The sequence below is a fragment of the Staurois parvus genome, unplaced genomic scaffold (genome assembly GCF_062004578.1).
Source record: "Staurois parvus isolate SC_StPar_1 unplaced genomic scaffold, SC_StPar_1.0 ptg001284l, whole genome shotgun sequence".
Lineage (NCBI taxonomy): Eukaryota > Metazoa > Chordata > Amphibia > Anura > Ranidae > Staurois > Staurois parvus.
This window is the reverse complement of record NW_028319080.1, coordinates 1,342,729-1,359,863: the sequence shown is the minus strand read 5'-3', so window position 1 is coordinate 1,359,863 and position 17,135 is coordinate 1,342,729. Positions and strand designations below refer to the sequence as shown.

Sequence of the window (17,135 nt, the reverse complement as noted above, 5' to 3'; positions counted from 1 at the left end):
CATCACCTGCCTTGGCAGGGACCCCCTCAAGTACATTTACAACATCAAGGGGTTCGATACCTTTAAACTTACTATCCCACGATTCTGCCAACCCTGCACCTGACAATTCCTGTGCTAAAATATCATATGGAATCTCGGTCCAGCAGGGAATCTCCACCTTATCAATCTTACCCTTCGCTTTTCGCTTAAACATATCTGGTTCTTTTCTAAAATGCCAGGTAGCTAAATCTCCGAAATTTGTTGGCAAAATGCCAAATGTCAATATTTTGCACAGAGGCCCCCTGGTACCTAGGGGTCAACGTGCAAAAATAAATTTTTCAAAATAAACTTCCTATTAGGAGATATTTCTACTTGGCATCCTGCCGACTACGCCAATTTATGTTTTGCCTCAAAACAAAGTGTTTTTAACACTACTACAATCGCTCACTAATACACGGATTAGGCTTAATAAATATTAAAGCAAAACATGATTTATTGAATAAGTTCTGTTAGTATAATAACATAAGAATTGTCAGAATTGCAAATCATATTTAGATCATATTATAGCAAGAATAAAGCATCAATACATCACCGGATATTGTAGCATCACCCACTGCCCAGTGACTGGGGGACTCCAACAGTCAGCAAAGGGGAATCCGGGAAATCACCGCAAGGCACGTCTGCCGCATCTTCAATGAGTCCCAAATTCCCCTAGAATCCCCCGTCTTTTATATACATAGTTTGGAATGTCTTTATCTACTGCCATGCGCAGTATCTCCTGGTTATATAACGTCATGTATGATTCTGCGGAGTAGTTAGAGTCAACGCGTGATCGGCTGTGCCATCACGCGTAGTTACCTATTTTGATGGAATGCACATCTGGTGAATATCAGCCACATCTCTGGTTTCAACTGGTTTTAACTGGTTTAATGTACACTTCCAACATGTTATTTTGAACTCCAGTTACCCATCTAATGGTTATAATCATTAGCATTATGACAGTTGAGTGTCAATCACTTCTCATCCATACACCCTATACACTCATGTCACATATGTATCACAGATTTGCAGGTGTGAAAGTGACAACATTTTTCACGTTGAAAGCAGAAGTGATGTAACATTCTTTTTGCTTTCGCTGTGTGATGAGACACCTAGTGAACAGGTGGGAAGCCTCACTTTCACCAATCACTGCGTGTGCTGCTAGTAATACGTTGTCATGTCATTGCTTCTTGAGTTACAAAGAGGGCAAATTGTTGGTGCCGCTTAGCTGGTGCCTCTGTGACTGAAGTTGACAATTTGCCGCGTCGCGAGGTACCATATCAAAGCTTATGATGACATGTTCAATTTCTGAGAAAACGTCGTCTGGTAAGCATAAGCGCGGATAACATGATCATCTGACTGAAAGAGACAAAATGACATTGCGCAGGATTATGACCTGGTATAAGAAAACAACTGCTGCTAAAGTGACTGCAGAGTTCAGTCTTCACAGATTTGTAAATGCTGCAGGAAGGAGGATTGCGGTAAAATTAAGGTTTAGTATATTTTTGTTTAAAATGTAAGCAATCCCAAATTTATGGTCCCCTTCTTCTACCTTTTTTTTTTTATTTATATATATATATATATATATATATATATATATATATATATATATATATATATTAAAAAAAGTGGTTATTAAATACCAATAAAAAGCTCTGTCTTTAAAAAAAAAATAATTTAGTTTACATTATTTTGTCACAGAGCAAAGCTGGCCATACACGTATAGATTTGTCGTTCAAGAATTTTCATTTCAAGAATATTCGTTTGATTTTCTAATCGTTAATGGGGTCAAATTGATGTTTGTTTTCAACTTTCAACTACAGTGACGGGAAAATTCAAAGGGGCAGGAAGGAAAACTTCTCTCGATCAAACAAATTTTTGGCCAGTATATGTGGTTATTGTTCAGAAATTACATTCATTTTAAAATCTAATGTTAAAAGCAAAAGACAATTTTCAAATGACATTCGTCCATTCATCGAATGTTCAAAGAATTTTTGTATGACTTTTGTACGAATATTCTCATCCGAAAATCTATACGTGTATGGCCAGCCTAAGGCTGGATTCACACTCAGCAGCTGTTCCTGCACCCACAAACACCCGCAGCTAAATCGCACTGCTCTTAAGAAATGCATGGAGTTGCCATTCTTTCTTAATGGCACCCCATGCATCTCAGTCTGCAGTGCGGGTGCGGGAACCAAAGGGAAATCGTATTGTCAAAAGCACCATGCAATTTCCCTGCAGCCATGTTTTGAAAAGGGCGCATGCATGTTTTTTTTTTTGTGGGAATCGTGGGTGCAGCAGCCCATTCAAATGAATAGGCTGCCGTGCCCATGCAGATGCAGGCCACACAGTATGAACCTAGGCTAGTGGTCAGTTAAACTGTTACAGCAATGGAAAATGGCCAGGTAATAAAGGGGTATTACAGGCTGGTGCTCAAGTGATTAAAGCGGTATTAAACCCAAAACCAAAAATGTAATATATTGAAGCTTAATCCTTACATGTGGTGGCTGCAGTAGTTTTTTAGGCTCATTTTCCTCGGTTTTCACCTGTTGATGTGGTCAGTAACACACCTTCTGTATTAGTGCCCCCACTTTGGATTAAGGAGCACAGGGGACACCTTTGGACAAACTTGTGGGGAGGGGCGGCTGTTAGATGTACAAACAAATTGAAGCCAAACACCAGCTAATACTTTAAAAGCAGTTACAGCAAACCGTTTCTTTACTTTTGGGATGAAGGTTATACGTAAACAAAAGCTGATCATTATAAGCACCCTTCTCAGTGGTAAATGGTTTGGCTCAACCCTCTAACTGCCACATCTGCAGAACAGCTTGTTCTTTTAAAAAACAGACTTACTGGCAGGATCACAGGTGAAAATAAAGGAAAGAACACCTAAAAAAAAAAGAAAACTAATATAGCCATCACATCTAAGACATGGTAAGCTGCAAGATAATAACTGTTTGTTTTTTGGTTTAATACCACTTTACAAATTATGTTACTCTGATTCCTGAATATTTTTTTAATCTCAGACAGATCTAATTGTGATAAATGGTATTTATGGTGCACTTTCTTTCTTTTGATAAAGACTGTTTCTGCGTGGATCCAGAACCTGTCCACAAGATTGATTGGAAGGAAAAGGTGAAAATTAAGGAAGAGTTTAAAGAGGAGAAGATTTCTTCCAGTGAGTATGAATGAAAGATGGTTCTTTTCTTGATTTGCCAGCAACCAGTGACGTAGCCCTTCCTGGCCCATATAGCTGTCAGCCGAGAATGTAAACAAAGGGATGGGATAACAACAAAGTATAACATGCACTTAGGCTATACTTGTAAAGAAAGCTACTAGCACAGATTGTTGATGGCAAACCCCAATATATGTTAAAGATAAATATGCAGCGCTAAAACAATATTGAATCAAAAATGAATAAAACAAATAATGTGCTCAGGTAATAAAAAAGAAATCCGTGTCAGAAGACGTATACCATATACAGTCTACGTGCAACTAAAAAAAATTCTGGGAACTGTGCTGAAATGATGACTTCAATGGACTCCAGTGCTAACAATAAAAAAGAATCTTCCGTGCATGAGAGGCATCACCCAAATTGACATATCACCACTGTGGACAGGACCAGCAACACAAACAACTTAACAAATTGGATTGACCCTCAAAGAGTGGTCATTTAGTGCTTGAGAACAAAACACCAGGAAGCTCAATTGAATGATGCTCCTCTGTTCCTTATTAGACAGTCCAACATTTCAGGAATTTAAAAAAATGGTGGTCTCATGGTGTAGTGATGGACAGAAAGAACTTAGTTTATTAAAAACACAGGTTTTACACTCACTTGGTATCATGTACAAACAGGCAGATCAGTAAAAGCAAATAAAATTGACTCGGCCACAGCTGCTTACATGATGACGTCACGTCAGGCTCCACCCTACATGTTTCGTCATAAAAATACTTTGTCAGACATCACTCTCAAATAGGATGGCAGAAGATGCTCAACCCAGAAAAGGACTAGGTTAAAATGTCACAGAGAGATGATGGACATATGGGACACTTTGCTAGTTGAGTCTACCATAATGTGCAACTATGTTGTCCATACTGGTATATTATGGCAGAAACCCTGAGTGCTGGCAGTGGAGTTTAACTTCGTTTTAATAAGCCCTGACCCTGCTTCTCAAGGCCGCCTTCTTGGATGTGATTTCAGCAGACTCGGCACTGTCACTCAGGTGACTCTCTATAGCATTCCCCTTCACTCATCCCCTGGCTGAAACAAAAAGTGATGCAGGGAGGTTAAAGGAGAGGCAAAGTTGCGGGGACAGTATTGGACACTTCCAGAAGAGGTGAGGATTATTTTGTACAAGGAGTGAGGGATATGTGTTAGGGCACAGGTGTCAAACTGGCAGCCCTACAGCTGTTGCCAAACTGTAAGTCCCATGAGGCATTGCAAGATTGACCGTTGCAAGCATGACTCCCAAAGGTAGAGGCATGATGGGACTTGTAGTTTCTCAAAAGCTGGAGGGCTGCCAGTTTGACACCCCTGCGCTAGGGAATTGACTCTTCATGAAGTAGTCAAATTTTCAAGCAAGTTCAAACGGACATTACAAGGGAAAAAATATAATTTATGGAATGGTAAAACACTACAGGCAAACATTTAAAATATTTGATTTTCCTGTGCGTTTACTTGCATTTTTTTAAGCTGGTGACAGGGTCTTGTTATGCTTGATTCTGCCTGCGTCAGTAGAATGTAGTATCTGTAGAAGGGAGCATTAATGTTCACTTTTTAAATAAGACATTGTCTCTGCTTTTTACTAACATTGGGATAATACAGGACCCTTCTGAAGTCACTGAATCCCATATTTTACCACAGATTATAGATTAAGGTTATATAGATTGTGGAGACAATATTACAGTTCATTCGAAGATTGCACTGATGGGGAAAAATAATATATGTTCTTGCCCACAGCGGATGTGAAGACAACAAAAAGCAATACCCCTTCCAATGGCAATGATACCAAGCCAATGACTGCTGAAAATGTTGCTGAAATTGGTAAGGGAAGATTTTACGGTCTTCTAAAATATATAAAGTATTTCTCTTTTTTGAAACCTTTGGCATTACGATGACTTCCATGTCTGCATGAGACATTATTGATGTAGTGCTGGACAAATGGAACCAGAGTATATGGCGGGGGACAGGCAGGCATCTGACGCACCCAGAAGAGTCACTGTAATGAAAGCAGTAAATTTAAAGTGGTTGTAAAGGCTCAAAGTTTTTTGTACCTTCGTGAGTTCTATGAGGGGGGGGCGCCAAGCTGCATGTGTGAATGGACACATGGTGCAGTGGCTTGGGAACAGCCTGCTCAGGTGCCCCCATAGCAAGCTGCTTGTTATTGGGGTCCCAGACAGAAAGGAGGAGCCAGGAGCGCTGGCAGGGGACCTGAGAAGAGGAGGATCCAGGCTTCACTGTACAAAACCACTGCACACGAAGTATAGACACTTTCTTATTTTGCAAAAAAAAAAATGAACCTATAGTATCTCTTTTAAAAATACTGAAAATGATTTCTGAAATTACATTAAAAACTGTTTGTTTGTTTTTTTCCCCCTCTCTGGAGGTGCAAATATTAAAGTATACTTCAAATTGCACATATCTTTTTTGCAGTGTTTGTTTACATCCTGTTGGCAGATTTTCAGTGCGCTGGCCACACCTGCTTAGAGGCAAGAGACAATAAAAAGATAGCCCCATAGAACCTCTTAGGAACCTACTGCACATTGTGCTGTCTGCGCACTGAAGGTATGCCAGCAGGAAGCTGCAGGTATGTCTGCAAGGTAGTTATGCATCTGAGGAGAGGGGCTATTTTGGCAGAGTGGGTGGGGATCAAGAAAGGATAAATGTACTTTTTCTATGTTATATGAAACATCTAGAAGTGTTAATTCTGCCCCAGCTACATTACCAACCTGGTCTCAAAATATCAACTAAACTCTTCGATCCTCCCAAGACCTTCTGCTCTCTAGTTCCCATATCACCTCCTCCCATGCTCACCTCCAGGACTTCTCCCAAGCCTCTCCCATCCTATGGAACTCCCTACTACAATCTGTCCAGCTGTCTCCTAATCTATCCACTCTTTTCTCTCAACTGCCTTTAATGTCCTCCATCAGCTCATCCCCCACAGCTATTACCTTTTTGTATTCCTCAACCCTTCCTCCTAGATTGTAAGCTCTAATGAGCAGGGCCCTCTGTTTCCTCTTGTACCAAATTGTATTGTAACTGTAATGTCTACCTTCATTTTGTAAAGCGCTGCACAAACTTTTGGCGATATATAAATCCTGTATAATAATAATCAGTGTCCTCATCAGAGTGCCCAACCTTCTATTATCTGATGTACTTAATAGATAAGCCCTGTAGCCAGGCAAGCAGGGTCGGAAGCAGGAGCTTGAAGAAGCATGTTGCAGGGGGCGGGAGCTGGACGGAGAAACTTCCTGAAGAGGGTGGGGCGCACACGTGATGTCATTGGTTGCTAGCACACCAGTGGTAGTTGCTAGGCAAGAACAGTAGTGCCATGGGGATTTGGCACTGTAGACTTGCAGGCAGACAGTCCGGACTGGAGCGTCATTCGGTCCGGACCACAGTCCCCCACTTATTGGAGGCTGGTCTATGCACTAATAAAAATTTGTTCTCTATACTTTCTCCTATGATGGAGAAGTAATGACAAGGAAAAGGGCCATGTGAACAGTTCTTTATATTTGGTTAACTTGTTTAATTTTTTTTTTTTTTTTCCTGCAGAGTGGATAGTAGAAGATGTGGTCACCCCATTGCCCCAACAAGACCCATCCAGTAAGGCAGAGGTAAACTACTGGTTTGTGAAGAGGGTGGCGACAAACAACCACAATGACAGGTCCTCCCATTCCCCTCGTGGTCAGGATCAACAAGACCATAAAACTTCCTCACACCCTAATCCATCTGTAAAAGAACACTGTAAAAAGCAAATATCTCCTAGAGACTTGCGGTTCATTTGCCCGGTGTGTCCAGAAACGTTTGAGGGTGTCTCAGAATTCTTTGAGCATCAGAAAATCCATGACAATGTTTGTCCAGAATGCGGGGAACAGTTTTCTGATAAGTCAGCTCTTGAAGGACATCTACTACTTCACCTGGAAGACAAGATACGCATATGTGAGGAGTGTGGTCAGTGTTTCGGCACTCAGGCCGAGTTGGAGACCCACCTGAGGACTCACAAAGGAGATAAGCAATGGCTGTGTAATCAGTGCGGAAAATGTCTTTACTCAAAGTCTGGTCTTGACAGGCACCGGCTCATCCATATACGAGATAGACTTGTACCTTGTCCGCAATGCGGAAAATGTTTTGCAAAACAGTCGAACTTTGAAATGCACTTGCGTCTCCACGCTGGCGAAGAGATGTACCCGTGTACGCTGTGCGAAAAACTCTTCCCCACAAAATCTGCCTGTGAAAGGCACATCAGAGCCCACACCATGGAGCGTCCCCATGCCTGCCCAGAATGTGGCAAGAGATTCCTGTACAATGGCTGTCTAATTAAACACATGCGTGTTCACACAGGGGAAAAACCATATGTCTGTGATCTATGTGGGAGACGGTTTGCCCAAAGCTCCAGTCTGAACAGCCACCGGCGGCTGCACGAGGATGAAAAGCCTTTTGTTTGTACGGAATGTCAGAAGTGCTTTAGCAAGAAATTCAATTATGAGATGCACATGAAAATTCACGCCAAGGAAAGGCTGATTGAACAATTAGCTCGACTAAAATGTGACAGTGGTGATAAGATCCTGACGCTTTCTGGGGAGGCGGATAATAGTAAACCTTCTAACCATGCCATGTTTACTGAGAAGACTGCTTTGGACATCAGGGTGTCGGATGTTGGTGTTTCAGCCAGTGAAAGCGCCAGTAGAGGTGTTGTCAAGATCCCAGGTTCAGATATCTTACCTGGAGGTAGGCCCACCGGAGATGTCATGTTGGACAAGACTCTGCTTGCCTCTTTTAATAAATCTACTAAAGATGTCGCTGTTAATGACAGCTCTTTAGGAGATGCTACTGGTGCACCACCCAATAAAGATTCCTCATTTGGTGAGGGCGCTGTGAGTGATGGCTTATCAGGCAACACACCAGATAAAGATGTCTCACTAAGTGATGAGTCCATAAGATATGTCTCACCTAGTGACAGGCTCAGAACAGGTGTCTCCTTGAATGAAAACATATCCATAGATGTCTCTCTTAGCGAGTCATCCATGACAGATGAATCATTTGGTGAGATGTCCGATGATGACCTCCTAAACGAGGAACTGTGGCAATCAAATCCGGAAGAACGTCAACACATCTGTCCCGAGTGTGGGAAGAGCTTCCTCTACAATGGCTGCCTGGTCAAGCACCTGCGGACCCATACGGGAGAGAGACCTTTCGGTTGCCCGGAATGTGGAAAATCTTTTTCACAGAAGTCCACGCTCAACTGCCACATTAGAAGTCACACGGGCGAACGGCCCTTTTTGTGCCCACTGTGCGGTAAAGGCTTCACTAGCCAGTCCCACGTTGCCCGTCACCAGGTGGTTCACCGGTCAGACCAATCATTCTCATGTAACGGGTGTGGGAAAGAGTTTACGGTGAGGTCTTATTTGTTAAAACACCAGAGGAGAAAAAACTGTGTTAGAAAACTCTGACTTTTACCTTTTTTAAATATAAATAGTTTACTTTTGTTAATATGTGTGTTTTCTGTTTTTATTCAATGGATCATTTTCAAAATGATTGTCTTTTTTTATCCATGGACCTATCATGTGCCCCGTATGATGATTAAAATGTAATATTTTTAGGTGCTGCAGATTACAACGTGACCTTTTACTGTAGCCGTTCCGTTTCCAATGTTGCTTCTAACATGTCAGTGGGCAGGCAAAGCTGAATCTATTTGCCATCATCTTCAGGTTTTACCCTAGGTTTACATTGATACGTCTCTGTGAGCTGCTATTTGCACGCACATGATAGCTCATTCATTTGAATGTGCTGTCATGTCTTCTGAAACGCTGGGAAAAGGTCCCTGATGCTTTTTATAAATCGCAGCCTGGGGCGGACTGACCATTTGGAAACTCGGGCACTGCCCGAGGGCCCGGGGTCAGTAGGTACCTGGTACCTTTTTTCATAGGCTTTTTTGAGTTTGAGCAAGGACACAGGGGCCCATGAGTTGTCAGTCCGCCCCTGATCGCAGCCCACACGGGAACTGCAAGTGCAGTGCAGCTCCCAGTGTGGGAGCCATTACCAGTTTGTGCGCTGTGCCATTAGGATTAATGGCACCCACACACATCTCTTGCGTTTTCACTGTGAAGGTGGTTGCAGCTGCAGGCACAGTGGCAATCATCCACACAGATGTTAACCTATCTCTAAAACTTAGAGGAGCGTCAGTCACTTTGCTTTGCAAACTATAGATGCTGACTTTTAATAAACATACTCAGCTGTCCAAGGATCCAGCGCTGTCCTTACCCAGACCGATTCTTCACTGGTCTTTGGTCACCTAGTGCCGGCATGTTAATTGTGGGCAGCTGACTGACTCCTTACAGTTTCACAGCTGGCTTCCCACTGCGCATGTGCAAGCCATGCTGCGCTTTGTGAATGGCCCTGCAGTCTTCTAGGACCTGTGACGTCCTAGAAAGACATGGGCCAGGAGAGGGGGGGTAGAACTTCCAGTAGATCTGTCGTGGCGATCTGACCGAAAGCAGGAGCAGGAACCTGTCAAAAAACAGGTCTAGTAGGAAGAAAAAACCGAATGCCTGAGCTCCTGCACTGGACAATGGACTCCACAATGTCAATATCCCCACATGTGTATGAAAGGAATGCAAGCCTTGCTGCCCTCAACTGACCAGGGAAGTCCAAAGAGAGCTGTATATGAAAAGAGGGCGTACGGGCCTAGTACATTACCTTTTTAAAAATGACATTTATTGATATAAAGTAAAATGTAAGAGAAATAAAATCAAATGGAAAGCATGTCACAAGAGATGTAGTGTGGTGCAAGACCCCTGAAGGTAGTCTGGTGGGGGACTGTAGACCTCTGAATAGCTGATGGTTGATGCGTTTCAAGGTTGTACCTGAGGAAGAGGTACAACATCGAAGTATGGCTCTGAGGAAGAGGTACAACCTCGAAATGTGATGGGGCGCAGGTTGTCACACAGCATTGAAAATTGAGCTGTGCTTTACTGCCATTAAACGGCAGTGTGTAATTATTATTATTATACAGGTAGCGGGGTTATACGTTCCCCACTTTCCCTCACTGTCTACGGGCAGCTGGCAGATGAGGCAAACTAAAACTTCTATGTGCCCAGTAGGAGAGAGGGCGCAATGTTAGGGATTTGGATTTTTTAAATACCTCTCTTCTGTTCCCTAACAAGTGGCTGGGGATTTGGATTTTACCACCCCCCAACCTGGCACCCTAAGGTCACACCCCCCACATAACGCCAGCTTGATCACTCACCGACCACCCCCCCCCCCCCCCCCCCCCCCTCCCAGGTTCTCCTCATTTTGATCACATCCCCCACATACCACCAACCTGATCACACACTCCCCCAGGTATTTATCATTTTGCTTCCCCTCACATAACGCCAGCCTAATCACACACCCCCCCCCCCCTCCCCCCAGATGCTCCTCACTTTAATCACATCCCCCGCTTAATGCCAGCCTGATCACACCACCAACCTGATCACACCCGAATCCCCACATGGCCAACCTGATCACACCTCCCCCATATACCACCAACCTGATCACACAACCCCCTTGCATAACTGCAACCTGATCACACCCCCACATATCCCCAACCCTTCCCCATAACACCCCGGTGACATCAAGCCGACTTTCAAATCGTGCGACTTGCAGTGGATGTTTGTTTGCCTGTTGGGGGGTGAACAGGCATTTTAAAAATCTGAATTCCTAGCAAGTGGCTAGAAAATTACTTAGAACCCCCAAACATTCTATATATTTTTAAGCAGAGGCCATGGAGAATAAAATGGTGGTGTCTAATTTTTTTTCACACAATAATTTGCGCAGTGGTTTTTCAAAAGCAAATTTTTGGGGAAAAAAATGCTTTAACCACCTACCCGCCACCGTATAGCAGATATACCGCTACACGGCGGCACAGGTTCTCAAAATCATATATATATATATATATATATATATATATATATATATATATATATATATATATATATATATATATATATATATATATATATATATGAGATTGTGCATTTTCGGGTAGGAGGTGCGCGCGCCCCACCTGCACTGCCATTCGCGGCTGCGGATGTTAATCACCAGGTCCCGGCTGGTGATTACCCGCCGGTGCCCGGTGATTACCGACAATCACCGACAGGGAGGAAGACTGTTTTGATTACAAACAGTCTTCCTCCCTCTCAGCTCGGGTACACTGCTCGGGATGGCTGTGCACAGCCTATCCCGTTCAGTGTGCTTACAGTGAAGCACACGCCCCCTAGTAAAACACTCCCTACACACAGTTGACCCTTTGATTGCTCCTCACATTAACCCCTTCCTGCTCAGTGTCATTAGTACAGTGTCAGTGCTGTTTTTTATCATTGATCACTGTATTGGTGTCACTGGGGATGTTCCCTCAAGTGTCAGAATGCCCACTGCAGTCCCGTAAAAAGTCGCTGATCGCCGCCATTACTAGTAGGAGAAAAACAAATCCCAGTATCTATACCGCCATTTGTAAATGCTATAACTTTTATCCAAACCAATTAATTTACACGTATTGGGATTTTTTTTTTTTAGCAAAGACATGGAACAGAATACATTTTGGCCGAAATTTATGCCGAAATTAGAATTTTTAAAAAAAATATTTTACTGGACATGTTTAATAGCAGTCCAAAATATAGCCTTTTTTTCTCAAAATTGTTGGTCTTTTTTTCCTTATAGCGTAAAAAATGCACAGGTGATCAAATACCACCGAAAGCGCAATTCGCGGGGGGAAAAAAGGATGTAAATTTCATCTGGGTGCAGCGTTGCATGACCGCACAATTGTCAGTTGAAGTAACGCAGCGCCGTAATGCAAAAAATGGCCTGGTCAGGAGTGGGGGGGTTGGGGGTTTGAATCCTCTGGAGGGCAAGTAGTTAATGAGTGTTAATGCACAAAAACACAATATAATATCCAACATGCTATCACCAACATGTGATGGAACGTGACAGATCCACCTTACTGAGACATCTGGGGTCTCATTAGTCCCCAGATCTTTCTGCCCTTAAAGGCATCTGATTGAACCGGAATCGGTTTGATCAGGCGCTTTCACGGGCTGGTAATGGCCTGTTTACATTAGATGAATCTGTATGGTAAAATAGTCATTGCTACTGGTTTCTTTGACCATAGAGATGATTGGGGAAGTTCCAGTCCTTGATCATCTCTATGGTCAGCCGGCTTCAGATCCTATGATCAGGTCCCAGGAAGTTGTGGTGGATGGGGAGGGGAAACCCCCCCCCCCCCCCTTCCACCACATGTAAAAGCAATCCAGTGGCTATTTAGCTACTACGTCAGTTTTACATGATTCAGCATCGCCGGCTGAAAAAAGATACTGGGGTCATGACTACAGCTGCAGCCATGAACCCAGTATAACCACTACTAGCTGAGACCGTACAGGTACGTCCTAAGGGATGCAAGCGGTTAAGGTGCATTGTGTCAAGATAAGCAGCCCATTCAAAAGAAATGGGCTATAATGCATCTCGACTCTCAAAAGCTTCAGTCCTAATGCTTTTTTTTTTTTTTTGCAGTGTATCACATTGCACACTGATGTAGTTTGGAGTACAATATCCCCTAGCGTTGGTGTCAGTGTCAGTAAAAATATCCCCCAGCATTGCTGTCAATGGGCTTAATAATAACACCTCCAGCGTTGCTGTCAGTGAGGCAATAACCCCCAGCGTTGCTGTCATTGAGGCAATAATAACCCCCAGCATTGCTGTCATTGAGGCAATAATAACCCCCAGCATTGCTGTCATTGAGGCAATAATAACCCCCAGCATTGCTGTCATTGAGGCAATAATAACCCCCAGCATTGCTGTCAGTGAGGCAATAATAACCCCCAGCATTGCTGTCAGTGAGGCAATAATAACCCCCAGCATTGCTGTCAGTGGAGCAATCATAACCCCCCAGCATTGCTGTCAGTGGAGCAATAATAACCCCCAGTATTGCTGTCAGTGAGGCAATAATAACCCCCAGCATTGCTGTCAGTGAGGCAATAATAACCCCCAGTATTGCTGTCAGCGAGGCAATAATAACCCCCAGCATTGCACTGTTCTCGGCCAATATGAAGTAGCCTGTTCTTTTGTGCATAGGTTGTAACTGTTGCAAACTTTTTGATCACATACTGAGCAATCGGGAGTTCTCTGTGCAGCATCTGAAATAATCCCAGGACTAAAACAGTAGAACGCACGCAAATGACTCAAGGATCAGATTTCTTCTGTGTCGAGAAGGATGATAACTTCACGGGAAGAAGGTAAAATATTTTAGTAAATGTTTCACTGATCATTTAATAAGGAAATGCTTTTTTTGTACTAGTTTAACCACTTCAAGTCCGGACACTTTCACCCCCTTCCTGTCCAGGCCAATTTTCAGCTTTCAGTGCTGTTACACTTTGACAATTGCGCGGTCATGCAACACTGTACCCATATAAATTTTTTAGCTTTTGTTTTAGATAAAACTTTATTTTGGTGGTATTTATTCACTTCTGGGATTTTTTTTTGCTATATAAATGGAAAAGTCCAAACATTTTGAAATATAATAAAATAAAACATTTTGCAAATAAATAATCTTTCTTCATAAATCTTAGCCAAAATGCATTCAGCTATTTTTTTAGTTAAAAACTTCTCTATAATTGCACCTTGAAAGTATATTTAATATGGTGCCAAGCAAGGAGTTTTCATCCCAGAAAGTAATCCAAGGGATGACTCCTGTCTTTTTGCAGTCAGGCTTGGATTAATATCTGGTCTTGAGTACCATCAAGGGTTGATTCCTGGCCCCTGCAATTCTTTTTCAAAGACCACTTGCCTCTCAGTACTTACACATTGTTCCCCCTCTAAGTTTCACAGTGAATCAGTAAGATCCCAACCATGATCTGCAGAAATGGCCCTTCGAACCCACAAGCTGGCAGCCTTATCCTGTTCAGAACCCTTGTTTCACAAAGAAAAGGTTCTCTTGAATCTGAAGTCCTCTTTTCCCCATGGTGGTTTTTTTACTTCCATTTTAACCAGGACATTGTACTCCAATCTACCTGTCCTGGTCAGGACATCCCAGAGAGATCTCTCTCCACTGCCTGAATGTGGAAGTCTACCTTGCAGTTCTAGCTTCTTTTGGACAAACTGACTCCCTTTTTGTCATTCCGGGGGTCCCCATAGTGGACGGCCTGCATCCCCTGCTGGGATACCCACATCATGCATCCCAGGAGGCTTTGGACATTAAATCACATAGTGGGGATGCACCGTGGGAATGCATCATGGCATGTCATTGAAGGCTGGCAGGTAGAGGCAGCCAGCCCCCTAATGACCTAAGAAAGAAGATGGCGAAATGGGATACAGTGTGTGGCAGTGGAGCAATGAAATACAGTAGATAACGCTGGATTTGCTGGGTGAGTATGTTTTTAAAGAACCGTACCACCAAGGTAAGATGGTATACTCATAATAAAAAAAAAAAAAGAAATGCAAGAGGGGAGTGAAGTTCCTCTTTAAGGAAAAGGTACCACCTTTCTCTGTCAAAGCATGTTATACTAGTGTGTTTCATGGGCTTTTCAGCATCAGGTACCATTTTTAGGGATCATTTGTTAGGTTTTACCAGGGGGATGTTCAGACCTTTTCTGGAGCCAGCTCCAGTTATACAGTTCTTCAGGCAGCTCTTTTGAATCCCCTTTTGGTAACTTACTGCTATCTGTGGGCCTGTTATTTACTGTGCTGCTCACCCCCTCAGTTGGACTGCTTTTGAACATCCCTTTTTATACCTGAATAACTCTCGTATCTTTTAACTTGCTTCAAAATCATTTTCTTGGAGTACATCCACACCGGTCCCTCCCCTCTGTTCCCATGATCCACTCCTACTATTGCTTTGCTACAAACTGGTGCATGATATGAGTTGGAGGGGTTACATTAAGCTGTCCTGCATCTTTATATTGTTAGTGCTGTATCTGCTGAAGGCACCAGCATAACCTGATGTATCTGAATTACCATCCTGTGTCCCTCAGCCACTTGGGGACTGTCAACCCACAATGCACTGTGGGCAGGCAGAGAGGTACCTGTATGTCACTGGCCTCTTCCGGGTACAGTGTGCACACATGCTGACTCCTGCTGTGATTGTACACAGGGGGAGATTTCAGCAGGTCATGGCCAAGACCTGCTGATTGGCTGTGTCCAATCACAGTTCAGAGCCCTGTGTTTACAGTCAACGCAGGCCTCAGTACAGAGGGAACAATCTCTTGGTTTCTTCTCCTTGCAAAGCAGGAAGGAGAAATAGATATTACTGGTAAAAAGCAGCACATATTACCCAGATGTAACACTTGTTAGGCACATGTTTAACCCCTTGACTACCAGAGATGTTAACCCCTTCCCAGCCAGTGTCATTAGTACAGGGACAGTGTACAGTATTAGCGTTCATCACTGTATTAGTGTCACTAGTGATGTCAGTCAGTTCCCACTCAGTGTCAAATTGCTTCCGCACTATCACAGGCCCACTTTAAGTCGCTGATGACCACCATTAGTAGTAGTAAAAAAAAAAATAAAATAATATATAAATATATATATATACACCATATTGCCAAAAGTATTGGTCGGCCTGCCTTTACACACACATGAACTTTAATGACATCCCAGTCTTAGTCCGTAGGGTTCAATATTGAGTTGGCCCCGCCCTTTGCAACTATAACAGCTTCACCTCTTCTGGGAAGGCCGTCCACAAGGTTTAGGAGGGTGTCTATGGGAAGGTTGGACCATTCTTCCAGAAGCACATTTGTGAGGTCAGGCACTGATGTCGGGGGAGGAGGCCTGGCTCACAGTCTCTGCTCTAATTCATCCCAAAGGTGTTCTATGGGGTTGAGGTCAGGACTCTGTGCAGACCAGTCAAGTTCCTCCACCCCAAACTTGTTCATCCATGTCTTTATGGACCTTGCTTTGTGCACTGGTGTGCAGTCATGTTGGAACAGGAAGGGGCCATCCCCAAACTCTTCCCACAAAGTTGGGAGCATGAAATTGTCCAAAATGTCTTGGTATGCTGACGCCTTAAGAGTTCCCTTCACTGGAACTAGGGGGCCAAGCCCAACCCCTGAAAAACAACCCCACACCATAATCCCTCCATCAAACTTTACACTTGGCACAATGCAGTCAGGCAGGTACTGTTCTCCTGGCAACCGCCAAACCCAGACATGTCCATCGGATTGCCAGAGAAGCGTGATTGGTCACTCCAGAGAACATGTCTCCACTGCTCTAGAGTCCAGTGGCAGCGTGCTTTACACCACTGCATCCGACGCTTTGCATTGCACTTGGTGATGTAAGGCTTGGATGCAGCTGCTTGGCCATAGAAACCCATTCCATGAAGCTCTCTACGCACTGCTGTGCAAACCTGAAGGACACATGAAGTTTGGAGGTCTTTAGCTATTGACTCTGCAGACAGTTGTTGACTTCTGCGCACTTCAGCATGCACTGACCCCGCTGTGTCATTCTACGTGGCCTACCACTTAGTGGTATTATAATAGTGGAAGCAACTGGGAACAACAGCAACTCAGCCACTAACAGTTTAGCGTGGAATATTTAGTAGCCAGGAAATGTCACGGATGGACTTATTACACAAGTGGCCACCTATCACGGGACCACGCTTGGAGTCACTGAGCTCCTGAGAGCGACCCATTCTTTCACAAATGTTTGTAGAAGCCGTCTGCATGCCTAGGTGATGATTGTATACACCTGTGGCCATGGATGTGATTGGAACACTTGAATCCAGTGATTGGGAGGGCGGGCCAAATACTATTGGCAATATACTGTATGTGTGTGTATATATATATATATATATATGTGTATGTGTTATGTATTTATTCATTTGTAGGCATTATATAACTTTCAAGCAAATCAATCAAAATCTCAAAGCCAT

General features: G+C 43.4%; 1 protein-coding gene across 1 annotated transcript in view; it reads left to right on the top strand.

Moving 5' to 3' along the window:
- Positions 1-8,731, top strand: part of LOC149437609 (uncharacterized) — a 54,907-nt gene extending 46,176 nt beyond the window's left edge. Inside the window, exons 9-11 of the mRNA XM_089660862.1 lie at positions 3,101-3,196; positions 4,979-5,062; positions 6,794-8,731. Of these exons, the coding sequence (XP_089516988.1) occupies positions 3,101-3,196; positions 4,979-5,062; positions 6,794-8,691 (2,078 nt within the window). The 3' untranslated portion in view covers positions 8,692-8,731. The remainder of the gene's footprint in view (positions 1-3,100; positions 3,197-4,978; positions 5,063-6,793) is intronic.
- The last annotated feature ends 8,404 nt before the right edge of the window (positions 8,732-17,135 follow it).